The sequence below is a fragment of the Rhinoderma darwinii genome, chromosome 2 (assembly GCF_050947455.1).
Source record: "Rhinoderma darwinii isolate aRhiDar2 chromosome 2, aRhiDar2.hap1, whole genome shotgun sequence".
Lineage (NCBI taxonomy): Eukaryota > Metazoa > Chordata > Amphibia > Anura > Rhinodermatidae > Rhinoderma > Rhinoderma darwinii.
Genome location: NC_134688.1, coordinates 256,165,535 through 256,189,755, shown reverse-complemented (window position 1 = coordinate 256,189,755; position 24,221 = coordinate 256,165,535). Strand labels below are relative to the sequence as shown.

At 40.9% G+C, this 24,221-nt stretch overlaps 1 protein-coding gene across 5 annotated transcripts in view; it reads left to right on the top strand.

Moving 5' to 3' along the window:
- NFYC (nuclear transcription factor Y subunit gamma) overlaps window positions 1-23,734 on the top strand; it is a 52,564-nt gene extending 28,830 nt beyond the window's left edge. For all 5 annotated transcript variants that reach the window (XM_075853175.1, XM_075853176.1, XM_075853173.1 and 2 more), the window contains 9 exons: window positions 6,075-6,184; window positions 9,896-9,967; window positions 12,350-12,463; window positions 13,403-13,498; window positions 17,937-18,107; window positions 18,442-18,600; window positions 19,645-19,752; window positions 22,524-22,583; window positions 22,671-23,734. In XM_075853175.1, the coding sequence (XP_075709290.1) occupies window positions 6,083-6,184; window positions 9,896-9,967; window positions 12,350-12,463; window positions 13,403-13,498; window positions 17,937-18,107; window positions 18,442-18,600; window positions 19,645-19,752; window positions 22,524-22,583; window positions 22,671-22,790 (1,002 nt within the window). In that variant the 5' untranslated portion in view covers window positions 6,075-6,082 and the 3' untranslated portion in view covers window positions 22,791-23,734. The remainder of the gene's footprint in view (window positions 1-6,074; window positions 6,185-9,895; window positions 9,968-12,349; window positions 12,464-13,402; window positions 13,499-17,936; window positions 18,108-18,441; window positions 18,601-19,644; window positions 19,753-22,523; window positions 22,584-22,670) is intronic.
- Window positions 23,735-24,221: the final 487 nt, after the last annotated feature.

The window sequence follows — 24,221 nt, the reverse complement described above, 5'->3', positions numbered from 1 at the left end:
CCGTGCGAACCGACAAACAGCACACCAGCTGTCAAAAGGATGAATGTAAACAGAAAAGCACCACGTGCTTTACTGTATCCAAACGGAGTGTCTTTGAGATGAGCGAACCCGGACAACCGAACCGAACTTCACCGGGTTCGGCCGAACTCGTTTTGGCCGAACCCGGCAAAAAAATTTCCGGTACGCGACGTCAGGAGATAGTCACTGTCCAGGGTGCTGAAAGAGTTAAACTGTTTCAGCACCCTGGACAGTGACTTCCGATCCCAATATACATGAACGTGTAAAAAAAAAAAAGAAGTTCTGACTTACCGATAACTCCCGGCTTCTTCCTCCAGTCTGACCTCCCGGGATGACAATTCAGTCCAAGTGACAGCTCCAGCCAATCACAGGCCAAGCACAGGCTGCAGCGGTCACATGGACTGCGGCGTCATCCAGGGAGGTGGGGCCCGATGTCAAGAGAGTCGCGTCACCAAGGCAACGGCCGGGAGGGAAGTTCTCGGTAAGTACGAACTTTTTCTTTTTTTTTTTAACAGGTTTCTCGATATTGTGATCGAGGGTGCTGAAAGAGTTACTGCCGATCAGTTAACTCTTTCAGCACCCTGGACAGTGACTGACGTCGACTAGACTCATCTCTATGATGGTGGCTGAGCGAAAATCACGCAGCCGCGCATCATACACGGATGACACACGCAGCTGTCAAGTGGTTTTTGCGCGCGCAAAACACCGCCTTTTTTTGCGCGCGCAAAAACGCAACGTTCGTCTGAATCAGCCCTTATACCGCATGGTTAATGTTGCTGTACAAACAAGACTGGCACATTGTTGTTTCTTTTTCCATTAACCTGCCCCCCTTAATTTTTTTCCCCAATACATTATATGTACCCAACAATGTTTCCTTCAAAAGATACAATTTGTCACGCAAAAAAGTTCTCATGTGCCTACGTTGATGAAAAAATAAAGTTATGGCTCTTGGAATACAGTTTTGAAAAATTACTGTGCCCTTAAGGAGTTAAAAAGGTATGACCACCTTTTACAACCAGTGGCTCTGTTTTTTTTTTTTTTTTCATTGTTCTTATAGGGACCTATGCGGGGTTACTTTCCATGGTTACTGACTACAAACAAATCTGTAGTCTGATATTGCAGGTGTGTTGCATTCTTCCATCTGTTTCATCTGATTTCTGCTAACCTACAGATAGTAAAAAAAATGGCAGAGGCAGATTGAAGGCAGCCCTGGGGGCCTTCATTATGCCCCTGCGCTGTGCCATAACAACCGTCGTCGGACGGCGATGAGCTGTCGGAGGGGACCGCCCCCTCTTTTCAACGCCTCAGTTGCTGCGGTCGCAAATGATCGCAGCATTTTAAAGGTTAAACAACTAGGACCAGCGCGATTGCTGCTCCTGGCTGCTAGTCCCGGGTGTCCGCTATATTTGACAGCGGACGCCTGCAGCATATGGTGCGCGCGAGCACGCTCCAAACATCACCCCACCTCCACCCGGACAGAATGGCACGTCAGGGGGTCTGAAGGGGTTAAAATGTACCTGACCTTTCAGTACAAGCTGTCGTGTGTACATACGGAATAACACAATTTCTTGCCATTATATGACTTGCATTCTGCATTTTGTTTTTAGGTTTTGAGTTTTTGCTTTTAGCAGTTTTCCCATTTGCACTCTCCCTCGGCTAGTGGGTGGAGCCTAACTGCTATATCATCTATTCTAAACCGCATACAGAGAAGAGAACACCCTGCTCCCCAATCTCTGTGTAGCAAACCCTATTAAGCGGCAGCATGGTGATCATATAGCCGTACTGAGTAATTCAATTTTCAAGGGAAAACTGCTCCTAGTTTTCAGGCGTTTTTTTAAATCAAACTTGCGTTTTTGACGGCCATTTTTGGAGCTGTTTTTCTATAGAGTCAATGAAAAACTGCTCCAAGAAGTGACATGCACTTTTTCGCGGGCGTCTTTTTACGTGCCGTTTTTGGGAAATGGGGCGTTAAAAAAAAAATGCCCCGTTGGAACAAAATGCTGTTTTTCCCATTGAAATGGGCAGATGTTTGGAGGCGGTTTTTTCAGCCATTTTTTGGGACGTTTACGGCCTGAAAAACTCTGTGTGAACATACCCTTAGAGTTAGGGCCTGCAAAGGGGAAAACTGCTAAAAAAAATGCAGAATACAAGTCGTATAATGGCCAGAAATAGTGTTATTCAACTGATGACTGTCCATTCTGAAAAGTGAGGTACGCTTTAAAGAGGCTGTCACCAGATTTTGCAACCCCTATCTACTATTGCAGCAGATCGGCGCTGCAATGTAGATAAGAGTAACGTTTTTTTTTTAAAAAAAACGAGCATTTTTGGCCAAGTTATGACCATTTTTGTATTTATGCAAATGAGGCTTGCAAAAGTACAACTGGGCGTGTTTACAGTAAAAGTCCAACTGGGCGTGTATTATGTGTGTACATCGGGGCGTGTTTACTTCTTTTACTAGCTGGGCGTTCTGACGAGAAGTATCATCCACTTCTCTTCAGAACGCCCAGCTTCTGGCAGTGCAGACACAGCGTGTTCTCGAGAGATCACGCTGTGACGTCACTTCCTGCCCCCGGTCCTGCATCGTGTCGGACGAGCGAGGACACATCGGCACCAGAGGCTACAGTTGATTCTGCAGCAGCATCGGCGTTTGCAGGTAAGTCGATGTAGCTACTTACCTGCAAACGCTGATGCTGCTGCAGAATGAACTGGAGCCTCTGGTGCCGATGTGGCCGACACGATGCAGGACCTGGGGCAGGAAGTGAGTGACGTCACAGCGTGATCTCTCGAGAACACGCTCGCTGTGTGTCTGCACTGCCAGAAGCTGGGTGTTAACGAACAGAAGTGGATGATGCTGATTCGTCAGCATCATACACTCCCATTCCTAACGCCCAGCTAGTAAAAGAAGTAAAAACGCCCCAATGTACGCACACAATACACGCCCAGTTGTACTTTTGCAAGCCTCATTTGCATAAATACAAAAATGGTCATAACTTGGCCAAAAATGCTCGTTTTTTAAAAATAAAAACGTTACTGTAATCTACATTGCAGCGCCGATCTGCTGCAATAGCAGATAGGGGTTGCAAAATCTGGTGACAGAGCCTCTTTAAGTCCGTAATACTGCTTAAAAGTTTTCTCCATGTTTCTATCCTGAATGCCTTTTTAAGGGTTAACTGAGTAGCCATTAACCACTTCCTGAGATCCGCCCTGTGTAAATATACAATGCACGTGGAGTAGCGGAGTATGGAACGGGTTGAGCCAGCTCCATAAAACAAGCGTGTCAGCTGTATCATACAGTGTATCATACTCTTCAGTGTAACGAACGGGATCCAGCTAATTTAACCGCTTAAATTCTGTGGTCAGTAGCGACAGCTGCATTTAAGTAGTTAGAAACGGGGGCAACCGCACACCGCAACGCGATCGTGCGGTGCTGATGACTGTCCCAAGGTCTGCCATCTTTGTACTCCTATGAAGCCCTGCCTCCGGCTTCATAGGAAAGTGTCGGTATAACCATTTACTGCAATACATTAGTATTACAGTATATCATGCAAGCGACCCAACAATTGCTGGTTCAAGTCCCCTAGGAGGACTAGTAAAAAAAAAAAGTTAAATGCAGTAAAATATACCTTTTTCAATATATAAAAATATTAAGTTTAAAAGAACAAAAACCTTTTTCCCAGTTTCCTGACAAGCAGAAGGTAAAAAAACAACCTGGTATCGCCGCATCCGGGAAAGTCTGAACTAATACAATATATCCTTCTTTAGTGTGCTCGGTGAATGCCGTAAAAACAGAAACCACCCCAAAAAAATTAATATTTGAGGAACCGCTTTTTTTTTTTTTCTTTTTAACCTATTCCACCACACAAATAATTTTTCCCCAGTTTCCCACTACATTATATGTTACAATAAATGGTGCCGTGAAAATACAAGCTCTCATACGGCTATATTGATGGAAAAATAAAGTTATGGCTTTTGGAAGGTGGGGAGGAAAAAACGAACGTTAAAATCCATAAAATGGCTATGGCGGTAAGGGGTTAAGAGGGAATGCATATTTGGTACAACTGCAGTCAGTGTGACCAGCACAGGTATCCCATAGCTCTTTGCTATTAGTTATGACCTTTCCACGTGGTAAAGGTAATGGTTTTCCCTTTTTAGCTAGTAGTGAGCAATAGAAATTGTATCAAGGCTTTGCACTGTGAATTGTCTGGTCCCTGACTTACCCCTTGCAGCTCTAAGACTTTAGAGTATCTAAAACTATTTGTGTGGAGCCAAATTTAGCTTCATGCTGTCTGATTCATAACAGAAAGTACACTTGGCGTATGTCATGAGCTGTTTAAGGGTATTGTTAATACTTTAAAAAGAACACACATGATATTTTTAGAATCTGACCGGTTTTTGTGGCTTCGCAGAAATAGCGGTGGCCTGTGTTGCTCATGTACAGGCTGCCATTCAAAGAGCAGAACATAATAATCATACCTGTTTAAAATCATACACATGGTGAAATTCACAGCCCAGAATTATTCAGAGCTTTCTAATGTGTGAATTATATATATTTTTTTTATAAAAAATTAATTTGCAGGTTAATATATAATTTAGCCAAAATGGATGTGATATCACCTAGACTGGGTTCAGTGAGATGGTTTACATTGTTTCTATCGTGTAGACGGAGCTGCACCTTTTGTGTTAATCTGGACATAGAGACTTGGGGTTTTTTTTTTTTTTTTTAATTATTCCATGAAAACCATTTTTATTTTTTTTTGGGCTGTGGTCTACTGTGATTGTGCTGTCCTCTGGTGCAGGACTTCTTAGTTTTTTTTCTAATGGTGTCTCACTAGCCAGAACATGAGAAGGCCTTGGATTGATCATAGTCCATCCCAAAATATTTAAATCTTACCGCAATTCATCTTAAAATTTGTCTCCGACAGTTTGAAAAGCACTTATCATTGGACAGGTCCACACCTGTTTAACCCCTCTTCTCAGTCCTGCAGATTGAGGCTCTGTCACCACATTATAAGTGGCCTAACTTCTACATAATGTGATTGGCGCTATAATGTATATTACAGCAGTGTTTTTTATTTAGAAAAACGATCATTTTTGACGGACATTAAGAAAGTTATTAGCATAAATCTAAAATAGGTCACAACTCCAACTGGGCATTTTTTAGCTTTTGACCAAGTGGGTGTTGTAAAGAGAAGTGTATGACGCTGACCAATCCGCATCATACACTTCTCTAAATTCAAGTACTCAGCACATAGTGATCTTGCGTTGTTCACTATGTGCAGTCACATACTCACACATTAACGTTACTGAAGTGTCTTGAGAGTGAAAAGACATTGCCTCCAGCCAGTACGCGATGTCTATTCACAATCCCGACACTTCGGTAACGTTTGTGTGGGACTTAATGTCAGCAAGCGTGATCTCGCCAGATCGCGCTGTAAGGTGTAATTTACATCATGATCACGCGAGATCACGCTTGCTGTCATTAAGTCCCACACAAATGTTACTGAAGTGTCGGGATTGTGAATAGACCGTGTCCTGGCTGGAGGTGATGTCTATTCACTCTCAAGACACTTCAGTAACGTTAATGTGTGAGTAAGTGACAGCACATCGTGAGCAACGCAAGATCACTACGTGCGGAGTACATGAATGGAGAGAAGTGTATGACGCATATTGGTCAGCAACATACACTCCTCTTTACAACGCCCACGTAGTCAAAAGCTAAAAAACGCTAGTTGGGCATTAAGAAACTCATTAGCATAAATCTAATATCGGTCATAACTGATCATTTTTTCTAAATAAAAAACACTGCTGTAATCTACATTACAGCGCCGATCACATCATGTACAATATAGGCCACGTATAATGTGGTGACAGAGCCTCTTTTTAAGCCTTTTGATGAGACTTTCTTTAGAGCACTGCAGAGATACATAATGCAGCAGAACTGGACTGCAGGTTCTTAAATCTACATGTTAGCATTTCTCTGTATATTCCTAATTTGAGTTGAGTTTTTTTTTTTCTTTTGTGGTTAGCTGATCCAAGTATTCTTTCTTGTCTTTTAGATTTCAACATGTCTACTGATGGGGGGTTCAGTGCAGCAAACAGTGATGCACAGCAGAGCTTACAGTCGTTCTGGCCAAGGGTGATGGAGGATATCCGAAATCTAACAGTGGTAAGAGTTGATCTTTAAAGTAGGGAAAATAGTCAAATTTTATCTCTTCACTGTGTAGGGCTGAAATGAATGTTAGTGGAATACTTTTTGATTGTCAAAAATGATAATCTTTATATTCAATGCAGAAATTGTAAACTGCTAGAATGTCTTTCTTGGCTTATGATTGCGCAGGTAGTGTGTCTAACACATGATCTATAGGCAAACGTACATAGTATCTATATTTTGCATGCATTGTTTGGCTATGTTCACACGGAGTATTTTGGGGGAGGAATATCTGCCTCAAAGCTCCAAACGGAATTTTGAGGCAGATATTCCTCCCCCAAAATACTCCGTGTGAATAGCAATGATCGCGCCGTTTTTCGCCCGCGGCCATTGAGCGCCGCGGGCAGAAAACACGCTTTCTCCTGCCTCCCATTGAAGTCAATGGGAGGTCGGAGGCGGAAGCGCCCGAAGATAGGGCATGTCGCTTCTTTTTCCCGCGAGGCAGTTTTACTGCTCGCGGGAAAAAGACGCCGACGCCTCCCATTGAAATCAATGGGAGGCGTTCTCGGGCCGTTTCTGCCGAGTTTTGCGACGCGGTTTCCGCGTCAAAAAACTCGGCAAAAGACCCCGTGTGAACATAGCCTTTAAGTGGTGGTCTCACAAAGACATCCCCTTTTTTTAAAAGAAGATTGCTGCTTTTCCGACTTTGGCTGCCTCTAGGCTGCTCTGCTTGCTTGTAGCATTACATGCCTTCACTTTAAATGAATGGCAATCCATGTAATGCAAGGATGTGCTAGGTTGGTGAGAGCTGGAGACGATCTTATAATTAAGCTATCTGTTATGGGACGTGAGCGCGGAGCAGCGCCTCTGTCTATTTGCTTTAATAAGGCATAGGAGCATGGGTGGTTCTTGCAAGACAATCCCTTTAATTTCCCTCTAGTGCAAGGAGTCAGTGGTAAGGGTAAATGCCTTTTTAAGATCAATTTCGCTGCTAATCTCTAGTGGAAACAAAGGGTCTAACCGGTATGAATCAAATTTGTCAGTTCCTTGGTTTTCCCTGAAATTGCTGTGTACATTAGATTGTTGGTGAAACCTATTTTCTATGGCCTCCTTTTAGAGAGTATATACTTAGAAAGCACATACGCTATATGGTCACTATAGTGTTCTTAGGATACTTGTATTCTTAGTGTTGGCACTAAGCAAAGATTATCAAGAAGTATATGCATTCTGTTTGTTTGGAATCCAAAACAACCAAAATCATGACACTGGACACTAACTGTTAGGAGGCAGCCGTTCCATTTTTTTTCAAATTAAAAGTGCCACCATTTTTTTTTTTTTCCTGTTCTACAAGTAGGCTGGGCAACCGTTTTTATAGCTGCCTGAGGGATTGGTGTTCCCTGAGGAGAGAGAAACTAGATTAAGGAGGGTCTGTCGCCAGATTATTAGTGCCCTATCTCCTACATAATCTGATCGGCGCTGCGATTGTAGATAAAAGTGTTTTTTATTTTGAAAAACGATCATTTTTGACCACGCTATAAAACAATTTAGTTTTATGCTAATTACTTTCTTTAATAGACAACTGGGCGTTGTACAGATAAGTGTATGTGGCTGACCAATCAGTGACCAATCAGCGTCATACACTTCTCATTTTTCCAGCCCAGCTTCTTTCACTGCACGATCACGCTGGGCTGTGGATCACGCTGGGCTGGAACAATGAGAAGTGTATGACGCTGATTGGTCACTGATTGGTCAGCGTCATACACTTCTCTGTACAACGCCCAGTTGGTAAAAAGTAAAAACACGCCCAGTTGTCTATTAAGAAACTAATTAGCATAAATCTAAAATTGTTCATAACTTTGTCAAAAATGATCGTTTTTCTAAATAAAAACACAGTTATCTACATTACAGCGCCGATCAGATTATGTAGGAGATAAGGCACTTATAATCTGGTGACAGAGCCTCTTTAAAGTATTTAGCTGTTAGGGTATGTTCACACTTTTCCGTTTGGAATTTTGAGGCAGATTTTGATCTGCCTGCACGCCGTTTGCCACGTTTTTCGCCCACGGCCATTGAGTGCCGGTGGGCAAAACCGCCACGAAATACGCTTTCCCTGCCTCCCATTGATGTCAATGGGAGGTCAGAGATGTAAACGCCCGAAGATGGGGCATGTTGCTTTTTCCATTCGCGGAAAAAAAAATCCCCCCTCCTCCCATTGAAATCAATGGGAGGCATCTTCGGCTGTTTTTTGGCGCATTTTCCGACGCGGTATCTGCGTCAAACGTGTCAAAAGAACTGTGTGAACTGACCGTTATAGTGCATCCAGCGTTGTCCAGCATATAAACAGCTAGACTTTATAACGCGAATCATTCATCAACTTTTGGTCTAATGTCTAAGAATATGCCCGCAGGTTCGTTTATACAGGTCCGTTATCATAAACTTGTGTGTGGACCGCACTAGGTCCTGTATTTTTGACCGTGTGCTTCTGGTGTGATGTCTGGACCATTTAAGTTATGCTCATAGGGAAGAGGCTTGTTTGACAGCACTAAGCGATATTCTGATGTCTGGTATACTCTTGATAATGAGTAGATTTTCAAAATTGTCACTTAACTGGTTGCCGACACAGGACGAGTATGCTCGTCCTGAGCGGCGAGCACTTCGCGCATTAGGACGAGCATACTCGTCCTGTGTGACAGCCGTCTGCCGTCTCTGTGTGTGCAATCGAGAGCGGGGCAACGGCTGTAATACACAGCCACGGCCCCGCTCTGACAGCGGAGAGGAGAGAAACCTCTTCTCTCCGCTGTTAACCCTTTGAACGCCGCGATGACAGCTGATCGCGGCGTTCAAGGAGAGGGGACTGCACATTGATCGCGTCACAGAAAATAACTGTGACGCGATCAAAGCCAACAACTCGTATGGCCAGACAGCCCAGGGTCCAGTGAAGGACCCCAGAGCTGTCTGAACATATTTCCTGTTGTTAGGGCATACTGAGGTATGCCCTAACAACTGCCTGTGTACGATCAGTAACAGGCTAATGTACTGGCATATAGATCTATGCCAGTACATTACAGTTACAAAATAAAAATCAAAATGATAAATCCCTTTATGGGATTTAAAAAAAAAGTTACATGAATGTAAAAAAAAAATAATGATAAATAAATAAAAAGTAAATAAAATACACAAACACACATTTTTTTTATAATAAATAAACTTTTTAAAATATAAGTCCGAAAACATGAAATAATAGAGACATATTTGGTATCGCCACAACCGTAACAACCTGTACAACAAATGTATAACATTATTTATGATGATCGGTGTATGGTGTAAAAAAAATATTAAAACTGCTGCACAACTGCTTTTTTTCTGCATTTTAATCTAATTAAAAATGTATAGAAATTAAACGATAATGTATTTGTACCAAAAAATGGTACCTACATAAAGTACAACTCGTCCCGCAAAAAACAAAGTCTCATACAACTACGTCGTACAAAAAATAAAAGCGTTATGAGCGTCGGGATGCAAAGAGGGAAATGTAAAAAAAATTGCTCTGTCCTCAAGGCTAAAATTGGCTGTGTCCTTAAGGGGTTAATCTAAATCTATGAATATATGGTGTACATTTCATTTAACTTCAGTATTGCAGTGTGTCCATTGACACGTCTCAAAGCCTCAAATTACTGAAAATACAAATGTTTTGTGTTCTAACGCCTATTTTATGTTTTAACCACACAGAAAGATTTCCGTGTACAGGAACTTCCCTTGGCTCGAATTAAAAAAATCATGAAGCTTGATGAAGATGTTAAAGTGAGCTTTTCTCCCTTTATTACATTTATCTTGATCCTGAAGAAATTAGTCAGAATAAGGAAGATAACCAGTCAGATACAAAAATGTTGTGTGCAGTGCTCACCTTGTTCTTCAGGCTTTTGGTTATACAGAATTGACCTGTATGGATAAGGTTTATGCACAGAACAGATATCATTTAGAAATAGAGGCAACATGCATCTTTCTTGATTACTTGTTCATATGTTTTGTGGATCTTGCCATAGCTGTAAATATGTTGCCAGATAGAGGTACATGATTGTGAGGGGGAGAAATGATCTCCTGGGACACACATAGAAGATTTCTTTATCTATTTCTCAGTTTTAAAGGCAATGTGATGCTTGTTTGTTTTTTTTGTTTTTTTTTCCAGTTAAACAATTAGTATTGAAGTGATTACACATTGTTTTAATTTTTTTTTACATTTTTTCACAAGTCAGGTAATATTATAAATTTGATTCTAATTTCTAACATTTCCATGTGCTGGGCACTAGAGGGAGTCGTTCCCAAAATTGCAGCATGGTCACGGTGGTAAAGCAACCTCATTGATTTATGCTGCAAATTTGGGGTGGACACACACTCTCCTCTAGTGTCCTCACACAATCCCCCCTCCCTTATTCTGGCTAGTGCCAGGAGAAGGAGGGGTTTGCATCTTTAAACCTCCTACACTGTGTGCTGCCATTTTCTGAGCGACTGCACAGTGTAGGAGGATTAGATACAGTGCTCAGCAGACGGTATAACACAAACATACACGAACATAATACACACATCACATACACGAACATAATACACATATCACATACACGAACATAAATTTCCTGACTCTGCTCCTATTCCTTGCGCCTTTGCTTCCCTGAACATATGGCCAGAAGCCACGACCGGAAGTCGTCATCTTACTGTCCGGCAGTGGCTTTCGGTCCACATGAAAATGGCGCCAGATTTTGCTCTGCGAACGAGCTTCGTTTTGGTTTGTGTGGGAGTGGCACATGTGCCGTTTCCACACAGATGGCGTGCGCTTCAGAGAATGGAACGGCTCCCGTTCGCATTCTCTATGGGGTTGTATGTGCCGTATTCCATCTCTGTATGTGTCGTTAATCGACACATACAGAGATGAAAAAAAAAATGGCAGCCCCATAGAGAAGTAAAAGTAAAAACACAGTAAAAAGTAGAACATGAGAACACAAATAAATAAATAAAATTTATGTTAATATCATATTAAAAGCAATATAATAATAATAATAATAAAAAAAACATGACACCTTCCCTTTAATTGTAATATGAGGGTTATTCCCAGAATCGACAATTATCACCTATGAAAAGGACAAGGATAATTGTCTGATCGCTAGGGGCCTCACCACTGGGACCGCAACAGACAATGAGAACGGCGGTCCCGAACCCCCAGTTCCTTCTAACTGTTCGATAGCAGTGAGGAGGACATTGAATGAAGCGGCGGTCAGGCATGCACACTGTCGCTCCATTCAAAGTCTATGGGAATTACGGAACTATCTGCTGAGTATAGCATTCGGCTGTTTCAGTCCGTCCCATAGACATTGAATGGGGCAGCAGGTGCATGCTCGATCACCGCCCCGTTGAAGCTTCTCACTGGGAGGGGTGTGCAGGAAGAGGTTTTTGGGGTTCTGGATACCGGTTCTTGCGATCGGTGGGGCCCCCAGTGAGCAGACTATTATCTCCTGTGGATAGGCGATGATTATGATTTTTGGTACAAACAACCCCTTTTAAAGAGGACATTTCACTAGGTCCTACAAAGTGAACCAGCAGTCTCACCTGCTGGGGACATATCTCCGAAACAGGGGGCCGTAGAAATAAAATGAAAGCACTGCTGGAGTCCATGAGGCAGCGGTACTAAGGGGAGACTGCTGGTTCACTTTCTATGACCTAGTGACAGGTCCTCTTTAAGGGAGAAATAGTTAGGATTATTTTTTTTGTTTCTATGTTTAATTGTAAATTAATTAATTAAAATTAATTGTAGTGTGTATTTGAAATTACTTAATGGGGTTTTGTTGATTTAAAAATAGGAAATCCTAGCATTTGTAACCGTAATGCTGAGGACATACTAATGTGAAGAGAACTTTCTTTTTAATATGTGCAGATTTGGTAAAAGGGTCAGGAGCAGAGCTGTCCCATGTTTTATTGAGGGGAGAAAAATGTATACAAATTTTGTTTTTTTGTAAAAACTTTTATCATATGTTAAAAGGGGTTTTCCAGGGTTAGAAAGACATGGCTGCGTTCTTGAAAAAAAGAGCTCCACGTCCGTCCATGGGTTATGTCTGGAATTTCAGCTCAGGTTTGGCTCTGTTTTTAAATGAAAGCAGTAATGTTTTTCTAATCCTTTTAATTTTGTGATTTTAGATGATCAGCGCTGAAGCTCCAGTACTGTTTGCCAAAGCTGCCCAGATTTTTATAACGGAGTTGACTCTGCGTGCCTGGATTCACACAGAAGACAATAAAAGGAGAACATTACAGGTAAAGATGCTGTCTTACTGCCTTATGATAAAGCAATGTGGCATTAATAATTATTGTTATGATCAACTTTAATGCAAATACGAATGTGAGCATCATGTTTCAAATGATCAGAGGTGGCCACCCATTGTAGCGGTCCTATTGGTGCCTATATAAAGGCATGTCGACTTAATGATTTTATATATATATATATATATATATATATATATATATATATATCTTTGAGTGCTTTGCTATCGCACCTTTTTTTGTTTGACTGGGATATTGTACATTTATTTCTCTTGGCATAAATTTGCACTCTCAAATGACTAGACTTGATGTGTAGAAGCAGTACATATGTTACAAAAACCTTTCACTTTATTGAAGTATTTTCTTTCTGAATTGTTTGAATACTATGGCTTTGTCCATCTGCGTTGGGGGTTTCTGTTTGATCTGACTTGCGAAGGGTAACACCAGGGCCCAACGGATCCCATTAACTCATAATGGCGTCTATCTGGTTCCATTATGGTTTTCGGGGAAGAATAGCGATGCATACAGTGCTATTCTATACATCAAATCTGACAATCTGCAATGCAGTTGTGAACAGAGCCTTTAATTTTATATATTCATGGTAATCCCCATTTTATAAGTTATTTAAAAAGCATGACCTATTTCCTCCCCAGCTATTTTTTTTTCTTTACATTAAATATTTCTGGTATTTACTTAGAAATAGACTTTCTTAAAGAGGTATAGTGCAGCCACTGATGTATCATGCAGTAATCCGTTATTATTGAGAAAATGTCACGATATTGATGCAGGCGTCATTTTTTTTGCAGTTCCATTTAATCCTTCAAGGAGGCTCTGTTAATATACTTATCACCGCTTAGTAGTTTGGATTTTTGTATTTACATTTCACCCTAGAACTGCTACCAGCCATCTTATTTTTTCTTTTTGTTGTCTTAGAGGAATGACATTGCTATGGCCATCACAAAATTTGACCAGTTTGATTTCCTAATTGACATTGTTCCCCGGGATGAGCTGAAGCCTCCAAAACGGCAGGTAAGTTTCCTGCAGATGGTGAATCTGTGTACACTCCAATTTCTATATGAATTCTATACATATTACACCAGAGCTATCCACTTTGCACAGTATATTTATATTTGGACTAGGGTGCCATCATCTTCATTGGCTGCTTTAGCAAAAATGTAAGTCTTCCACACTATGAAAAGCTTTCTTAGTTTTGCATTGTGACTGTATGGAATGTATGTTCAAGCCCCCGGGAGATTTCTGTGGATCGTTGCGTATCAATAGAATTCTGTTGGAGAAACCGAAACAAGCAAATTGTGAACAAAGCCAGAATGCATCCACCTGATTTGAAGGTTAAATAAGTATATATTGTGTAGCAAGAGCTAAAAAGTTTATTAGCGAATTATATTATTGTCCAGGGAATTCATTAATTTTAAAAGTAAATGTATTAAAACATGGCTGCTATAAATATAAAATCCTGTTTTGTAGTAACATTGGGCTGTTAATTCCTCTCAGGAATACATTAAAGAAGTTCTCCGGTTCTGGACAAGATTAGCACCCTTTGTTCTAATGGAAGCTGAGAAGTTTCTGTAAAAGGGAAATGTAGATTACTTAATGTTTGCACCACTTTGTCATGAGCGGTTTCCCCTTGTCCATAAGAAAAGTAGAATTTGATTCCAAACATCAGAATTGTAACTGGAGCACAGCAATGGAGGACTTGGTGCTCCAAATGGATTACCACTGTTCTGTACTGTGAACTATGCCACATGTCTGATTTCAGCTCTGCTTAACTACGGGCAGTCTCAGCTGCTGTAAACATCCTTGACTGGAAGCTGTGAATCTATGGAAAAGGCTTTCAGTCAGATGTTTACAGCTGTTGGCTGCTACACTCCTCCCTGCCAAGGTGCGTTGATGAAATTAAGAGGGCGCCCTGATTGCTCAGTGAGTAAATTTCAGCAACCTCAGAAATTCCTTTCTATAATTATTGGGCAAACTTTCAGATCTGTAGATCTTTTAGAATGTTGTGTAAAAATTAAGCAGGACCCTAAATGGTGACAAACTTTGCATAAATTAATAGTACAAGCAAATATAAATTTGTAATATGTTTTATTAGAGAAAAATACCAGTTTTTACACTTGAGGCTCCTTAACCCATCCCCATTCACACTACCTATTCACTTACTCTGAATATACTACTTTTTCCGTCTCTAGAAGACGACTATCTGATCACTGAAGGATCAGGTTACAGCTGCCCATAGAAGTCTATCGATAGGGGGGGGAGCCTGAGCAGAGTGATAGGGAGGCAGAGACACACAGATGCTGCAGCATCTTCCTAGTAAGTGTTCGATCTCATCCCAGTGCTGGATTCACAGCTGCACTGCTCATTACTGCTATATAATACCCTCGTGTTGCTGCTGCTTTTATATATGTAATAGGAGAGAAAAGGCTCTGCTCAAGAGCTGAGTAAACTCAGAATAGGAAAGACAGACTGCCGGGAGAAAAGGAGCAGAAAAAAATGCCATATACAAGTCATACAATGGCCAGAAAGTGTTATTTTTATCGTGTACACACACATGACTGCTTGTTCTGAAAAGTCACCTGACAGGTTAGGTACGCTTTTAAGTGAATATAATTTTCTTCTTGTAAATAGTCCGTACTACTCATGTTGGTTAGCATTCATTGACAATGTCCTTCTTATAGCAGCTTGCATGTTTGTTTGGGGCTTCAGGGTGCTCTGGTTTCCTCTTATCCAATCAATAGACTTCATGGAATATAACTTCAGGGAACTTGAGATTTAAAACACAATTAAAGTTTGTATGTCAAGTTAGTCAGTCTAGGTTAGCAAGAAGTACCAGATAGGAGTGCAACTTCGGGTTCAGACTTCATAGTGCTTACTTGTGGTCTGTAACCATAAAGACACGTGTGCTTAGGAGCTGTAGATACAAAACCGTAGGTTATTTAAGATTATCTGCAAGGTTACTTAATTTTTTATTTTAGAGACGTTTGTTTTATTGCTCAATGTATGAAGATGCCTATGATGTATATTCCAGTTCTAAAACTGCTCCGGAACATGTTTGCATTCTACTGTATAAATAAGTTAGTAGTTATGTGAATTTCCTCAATTCCACCAGGGTGACAAATGATTTTCATGATTTAATAAGTCAAACGTGCTTGTTTTGCGCCAAAAAACTGGCGCACATGCATTGACAATTTATTATGTGGTTTTATACGGGTTTTACTCCTCACTAGAACGTTTTGCTTGGCCTTTTGGAATGGGTCGTTGCTTAAAATGTGCTATACTTTTTGGTGCAAAATATTGGGGTAAAGTAAGCCAACCAAGAGGTGGTGTAAGGAAGAGAAAGTGTCTAACCTGTCTCGCAAGATGCACCAAATGAATCCTACAGCGTGGACCACTGATAAATTTGGTGCATCTTCTGCCTACCTGGTCTAGTTTTAAACGGTCTAAGCCTAAGACTTTAATTTATAATGGCTCCTTCAGGCTTTTTGTTTTCTTTATGACATTTTAAACGGCATGAAAAAGTGTTTTGTAAAATGGTGCCGCGTTTTTAGTGGCGGTTTTTTATTTGGTATCATTTTGTACATGCGTTTTTTTTGTTTTTCTGGTGTTTTTGAACTCCTATCGAAGTCTATTAATCTTCCCCAATGTCCTTTGCCTATTCTTGATATGTGTATAATATTTCTGTCATTTCACACTTTTTTTGCAGTTGAAGATAATTGGTGCAAACATTGGTCTCATTCCTAGAGTACTGGTGGCATCTGTGCATTCTATTGAAGGGCAGTCTCCTCACAATGAATATACTAAACATGGCCTTCTTCTTCCTCTTCCAACACACACGAGGTTTGCTTTGCGAGTGGCATGCGTTTTCACGCACTCGCAGGCACTTACTTTTTTTTCCAATGTAATTGATGTGTAAAACACAGACCGCACATGGATGTGCGCCCGTGTCCTGTCTGATTTTCATGCATCCATTTACTTCAATGGGCGGCAAGGTGCGTGAAAACGAAGCAATATAGGACATGCAGTGAGTTTCACGCAACTGGCAGTCGCTGTTTGAAAACTCACGCTAGTCCGAATGAGCCCTAAGGGGTATAACAATTTCTAATAAAAGCATGTAAATATATTTTTAATTTGGAGTAGGGGAATTTTTCCCCTGTTGAGCCAACTCTCATCCATCTGATTGGGGTTTTTGCCTCCATCTGGATCAACACGGTAAGATTATAGGTCGGATTTGATGGACTCCTGTTTTTATTTTTTTTTTATTTTTTTTTTTAACCTTATCAACTTTGTAATTTTATTGTACCTGTGCTAAGAAATTACAATTAAAAAAAAGATTGGGGTGGGGCAACACCTTTTATAAGGGCCCCCACTGATAACTAGAATGGTCCCTCGGTTCCTTCTAACTGTGCCGCGGTTAAAGGGATTGGCGGTCTAGCATGCGCAGTGCAGCTCCATTCAAAGTCCATGTTACTGACTGAGACAGTACTGCGCTTGGCTATTTTCGTCAGCCCCATAGACATTGGAGCAGCAGGACGCATTCTAGACCGCTGCTCCAATCAAACTTCTAACTGCGGGTTCTGTGAGGAGGAACAGGGCTCAGGACCCTCCTTCTAGCGATAAGTGGGGGCCCCCGAGATCAGACATTTATCACCTATGCTGTGGATATATTGGGGCATCCCCTATAAACCAATGTTTTCTTTTTTTGTCTGCATGGTCACTGAGCACCTAGATTGTACAGTTTGCATGACACAACCCGTTGAACAAGAGCATTTTTCTGTTTTTGGATTGTGGCAGTGGTACGTCAAAACCAGCGGTTTGCTTTGCACATAAATCCATGCTCTCCTCAGGAAAGACCGCTTCTTGGTATTTGTTTTAGATACCGCTGGTGACGCAAGGCATACATGCAAAGACTAACTTCATAGTTAGTGATTATAATTGCTTTTACCCCCTTGTGAGATTATATGGTAACTTCTAGGTGCTCATTTTAAGGTATCTGGAGTTTAGCATTCTAGTAAAACAAATAATACTTTGGCTACATTTTCTTAATTTCAGCTGACGTCCGGCAGTGAGACTGACAACTATTGGTGGGGGGCATCTCTTACAACTTTCCCTTTATTTCTAAATAACCAGACGAGCTGCAATAGGAACCTTTATGAGAATTGTGTGTTTGCATGCTGTGTGAATGAGGGGAAAGGTTCAGGATGTATAAAGTCTGTCTTCTGTTGCAGTAAGCGTGTTCTATAGTTTGCTGGAAAGAAACCTGTGTGCAGGCTTTGTAAACATCCTACACTCTCAGCTGTGAATATGATGTGGCTGGGAGAAGGTTGTTTACTCCCTCTGGCATGGAATGACCCACAATGCACCTAAATGTCTGCTTATGTAAGTCAACGTGGAATTTTTACGTTTAATTGGTCCATTACATCTTTTTATTTTATTAAATTGTATTGATTAGGAGGAGGTTCGGCAAGCAGTGACTCCGGCAGAACCCGTCCAGTACTACTTTACATTGGCCCAACAACCAACAGCTCTGCAAGTCCAGGGGCAGGCAGCTGGTCAGCAGACGACTACTTCAACTACCCTCCAGCCTGGCCAGATTATTATTGCTCAACAACAACAAGGACAGGTCAGACCAATAGATGCATGTGTTTGCTTCTTCTATTACCCTTACTTATACATCGGTAAGATGTTTGGAAGCGAGACCATAGATGGCTTGAATAAAGGACGTGTTTACATGCTTTTTAAAATATTTCTGTGGAGGAAACTTTCGCTAGTTTTTGTATTTGCCTAATATGTACTAATCGGGTCCATTGTTGTATTTTCAAGAGGCCTTTGAGCGTTGCAATAGACATTTTTCCACTTTCCCCTTGCACTAGTTAGAAGTTAAGCTCTTCGTCTATCCTTGCAAAAGTGAATAGTTAGTTTTAACATCCTGTCTTTTTTATATATTTCCTGTACAGAGTGGACCTCTAACAATGCAGGTGGGAGAAGGTCAGCAAGTGCAGATTGTCCAGGCCCAACCACAAATACAAAACCAGCAAGGTCAGGGTGGAACAGGGCAAACGATGCAGGTTATGCAACAAATAATCACCAATACAGGAGAGATCCAGCAGATTCCGGTATGTATAAAAAGAAAACTAGCTACTTTTCTCATGGTTTCTTTGCCTTGATAGTTGCAGCTATTCAGTTTATTTTTCTAAGTCCTTTTGTACTCAAACTAGCAAAGGCTTTGCATGAAAGAAATACACTCAGAATGCAACAATTCCCACACCTAGATGAAGGTTAAACATGTTAACAAGAGAATAATACACCACTAGGTATTTACAATTACTCGTATTGTTAGGATACTTTTGTAAAAGTGCATAGCAGAATTTAGAAATCGTATCTCGCTAATGTTATATCATAAAAGGATGATAAACCCACATAGTTAAAGATGTTTTCCAGCTGCTAAAAATCGATGGGCTATCCTCAGGATAGGCCATCGCTGATGGGTGATGCGCTTGTATGAGGATAGGCCATAAATTTTTATCGGCTGGAAAAACCCTTTTAATTGTGAAGTTTACCATAAAAAGATTCTCATTTTATATTGACCACTAGGTGGCACAGATCTGTATTTAAGCATTGAAAACCAAAACCATGCTGATGTAAAGACTATGTAAGATGACTGCTTTCATATTTTCATGCAATTTAGTTTTGTGACTATAGGTTAGCCATACCATATTCTGTGAATGACCGGTAAAGTGTGCACTTGTTTGAATGTAAATGGAAAGCTCAGTAAAGGGGGCTGTTACTGCACATTTTAGTGAAACATCTGCACCATCTCCATGAATGGAATTCAGAAGTGTTGTGTAACCAAAAACCAGCATGTTTTCTTGTAGTTGTGTGTGTTTTTATTAGTCCATAATGCCCTGGAATTATCAGTGATGTCAGATACTGGTCCTGTATGGAATTCTATATTATCTCGGATATCTGACCATCAGCTGTTTGGAACAATGTTTCATTTCCAAAGAGAATCAGCCTGTGTCTTTGTACATAGGACAGCATTAGAGACAGAGTATGTGTGCTGAGAACATAGGACAGGACACTGAGAATCTCTGCCGCATGTGGTTTAAAGCATTCCGCTTATTTGCTCCTGATCTACAGTCACTTCTTCTTTCTTGTAGGTGCAGCTCAACACAGGGCAGCTTCAGTACATACGTCTTGCTCAACCAATGTCTGGAACACAGGTTGTGCAGGGACAGATCCAGACCTTAACAGCCAATGCACAACAGGTAATATTTTTTTCCCTCTTCACACTACTATATAAGTTGATTAGCAGCACCCAATTCAGGACAAGCCAGCATCAGTAAGGCAAAAATATGAAGGATAGGGTATATATTTTTATCACGGGGCAGTCACAATGCCTGTGGTTCCCAGATGTAGCCTCCCTTTTGAGCATGGTGAACTACTGGATATTAGTTTGCCCCAGATCGTTGGCCCACTGCCTCCAGTTGCTTGGTGATGTACAGATTCCAGAAAAAGCGAACCCTTACTTTCCGCCCACCGTCTTTGACGGCAGGTGGTGCAGGTCCCCAGCCTACAACGACGTCTTTTGGCGTCACTGTGAATCTGGCTGAGCGCTCCTGATCCTAGAGAAGTCCTACACTTCTTCTCTCCATTCATTTCCTCAGCACATAGTGATCCTGCTAGATCAGTATGTGCTGTCTTATACTGACATATTAACGGTACTGAAGTGTTTAGACAGTGAATAGACATTCCTTCCAGCCAGGACGGGATGTCTATTCACAATCCCGACACTTCGTTAACGTTTCTGTGGTACTTACAGCAGAGCAAGCGTAATCTCACTGTAACCTGTCATTTACAGCGTGATCTTGCGAGAGTACGCTTGCTCTGCTGTAAGTACCACAGAAACGTTAACGAAGTGCCGGCATTGTGAATAGACCTCGCGTCCTGTCTGAAAGGAATGTCTATTCACTGTCTAAACACTTCAGTAACGTTAATATGTCGGTATAAGGCTGGGTTTACGGACGTAATTCGGGCGTTTTAACCTCGAATTACGTCCGAAAATACGGCTCCAAAGCGCCGGGAAACATCTGCCCATTCATTTGAATGGGTTTTACAATGTACTGTGCCGACGGTCATTTTTTTTTACGCGCCGCTGTCAAAAGACGGCGTGTAAAAGACGCCCGCGTCAAAGAAGTGCCTGTCACTTCTTGGGACGTAATTGGAGCCGTTTTCCATTTACTCCATAGAAAAACAGCTCCAATTACGTCCGTAATGGACGCTGCGAAAAACGCCTGCACATGCCATTACGTCTGAAATTCAGGAGCTGTTTTCTCCTGAAAACAGCTCCGTAATTTCAGGCGTATCGTACGTGTATGTGTGAACCCAGCCTTGGACAGCACATCGTGAACAACGCAGTGTTACTATGCGCTGACTAAATGAATGGAGAGAAGTGTATGACGCTGATTGGTCACTGATTGGTCAGTGTCATACACTCCTCTGTACAACGCCCACTTGGTCAATAGTAAAAACACGCCCACTTGGTAATTAAGAAACAAATTAACATAAAGCTCAAATCGCTCCTAATGTGGCAAAAATAGATAGTTTTTCTAAATAAAAAGCACCGCTGTCACCTACATTACAGCGCCCATCTCATTATGTAGGATATAGAGCACTTATAATGTGGTGACAGTCTCTTTAAAGTTCCACTACTTATCTGTCCACTGACGTAGTTTTCCTAGAATCGTCGTACAACAAGCAAACTTAAGACATCCCACAATGTTTGTGGTTTTTTGTTTTGTTTTTTTGGACAGCAGCAGCTTTTTTCATGCTGTGCTTCCATGAACGCCATTCTTTAGTGTTTATCTAATAGTGGACAAATGACCAGAGGTTTTTCCAGTTTGTAAGGTCTTTAGTAGGTCTTTTGGTTTTTACTCTTGGGTACTTTTTCACCTTTTTTGTTTTTTAGGATTTCCCGTTGTGATCTTAACAGGACTCCTAACCGTTCATGCTTTTGTAGCCTTCTTTTTCTTTTTTTTTTTTTCTTTTCCTTTTTTACCTACATGCATTTCTGTAACATGTCTTAAAGTTCTTTGCCTCTGAAAATGGTTCACACGAACCAGTTGTTTTTTGATAACTCAATATGCTCAATAGAAGACATGAACAGTACAACTGTTTGTGTGTTAAGATTATCTGGGCAAAAGGTTACGTGCCGCATACTGATGCAGGCATGTGTGCCCCTTTTTGAATTTTGTTACTCATGGAAATTGGGCTTCTTCCAGCTGCACAGTCTTGTTAAAAGAGTCAGAGCAGGTTTTACGTGAGCCCTCATGTCAGAAGCACCCACTATCTTCTCTTTGGCAGGGCATATTTTAGGTGTCTTAAAATAAAGAGCACTGGTGACAAATACTTTTTTACATTTGAACTCTGGCTTCCAGCTCTGTAGTTTGTGGCTGTCTTAATTTTGAGGGGAAAATGATAGGAATCTGTTAAGGTATAAATTCTATGTTCATATAAAAGCAAATTGCAGGGTGTCTCCTTAGGTTGAGCGTACAGAGCACATTCACCCTCCTGATCTAGTAACTGAGCTGATGGACAAACTTCAAAAATGGCATCACTATGGTGTAACTTGTATGCACCCAAGGCCATATTTGCATAAGCATGTCCAAATTGCGTCCGCAAAAATGGGCAGTTTTTCATGCATATGGCTATTTGTGTGGTTTCCGTGGGTCATCCGTTATTCTCGTCTGTTTCTCCTCTGCTCTGCCCGTGTGCTGTCCGTATTTTTCACTCACCCATAGACGCTAATGGGCGAATCTGATCCGCAAAAACAGACCAGAGTAGGACATGCGGTAAGTTTCACGCAATGGGCACGCTCCGTGTATAAACACAGATGAGTGAATAGCTCCATTGACTTGCATTGGTCAGTGTGCTATCGGTTATTTAAATGAACCGCACATGGACGAAAAACATGTTTGTGTGAATAAGGCCTAAGACGTATTACCTCTTTGCTTATAGAGATGCTTTTTTTTCATTTTAGATTACACAAGCAGATGTGCAGCAAGGTCAACAGCAATTCAGCCAGTTTACTGATGGACAGGTAATGCCCACAATGGAATTCTAATGCTAACTTAACCACCCTTGTCCCAGTTACGGCTTCATTTAATACCTATTTTCTGTTTTCCAGCAATTATATCAGATCCAGCAAGTTACCATGCCTGCTGGTCAGGATCTCACACAGCCCTTGTTCATCCAGTCAAGCATTCAAGCAGCTGATGGACAAGCTACACAGGTCACTGCAGACTGATGAAATGACCAGGGGATGATGGGGCAATGGGAGACGGAGCGCAGGCATTCACAAACACATGCATACACTGGTGCGCGCGCTCTCTGACTTCAGTTCATCAAATGGACAAGAGTCTGCAGTTTATGCTCCATTCCTTTCAGGTTAAAGTGGAATATTTACTCCTACTGGAAATCTGTGCACAATATTGAGATCTGAAAATTACTGTAGTGTGCAATAAAGAAGGTGGACAGTTCCTAGCAGACCTGCAACAATGAACTTCAGAAGCCCAATGCACTTTTTTGCATTGTTTGTTTTTTTTTTTTTGTTTTTTTTTAATCTTGTTCACACTGTACAGTAAACACACTTGAGCAATTATTTCAAAATGCCATTAGGCTTCCACAAGGCATTCTTTCTGGAAGGGCTAGAGTGTTTATCTGCCTCTGCAAAACATATTCACAGAATATGCCCCTGTATCTCATTAGTACCCTTAATAGGTTTATTTTTGTTTTTTCTCCGCAATCCTGCCTTTTTGTAAAGTTCAATGAAAGAAAGGGCAATTTATTTAAAGCGGTACTCCCATCATCAAAGATTTCCCTTTTTAGATCGCGCAAAACATAATTTTTCAATTAGAATGAATGAAAAAAAAAATCATCAGATAGATGTTCTGGGAGGAAATCCAAAGAACACCAGGGGTCATCATAACATTTTAAAATGATTTCAATTGAGATTATATTTTGCGTAATTCTACAGAGAAATGTAATATTTACTCATGGGACAACCCCTTTGACTTCCTGTGTTGTTCAGTTCTTTGTGATTTGAAATTGGTAAATGTGAACAGAGGGTGGAATGTTATAAAAATATATATATATTTGTTTTCCTTTTTTATTTTAAGTATTGTGCTAGTCTGCATTGAATGCATGTGAAATCTTTGCACAGACAGCAATAAAGTCTCTTTTTAGATACAATTATTATTTTTTTAATTCTTAGATTTACGCAACGTAACCATCACACATACATCTAGAAAACAAGGCAGTTGATGAAGTGTATGTCCACCTTTTGACATAATAATACAGCTTAGATATAACCTGCATAAATTGAGTAAGCCCTTATTCAGATGGCCATAATTGGGTCTGAATTTTGCATCTGTATCTGGAAGCCAAAATTAGCAGTGGAACCTACACAGTGAAAGTATATTGGAAAGATTTGTACATCTGGGCTAACGTTTGTAAATACATTACTTATCTTGTACTGATCATGTCTTACGGACACCTAGTCCAAAGCTACATACGCAATCCTGCTGATTGTCATTGGAAACAGTGGAAGAGCTTGTTCGATAAGCTAGTTTAATGTAATGTAACTGTTTCTCCTATGTCCTGCACAGTGTGCCTGGTGTAAAAAAAAAACTGCATTTCCTAGAATTCAAACCACTAGAGCAAGCTCTGCTGAAATGGT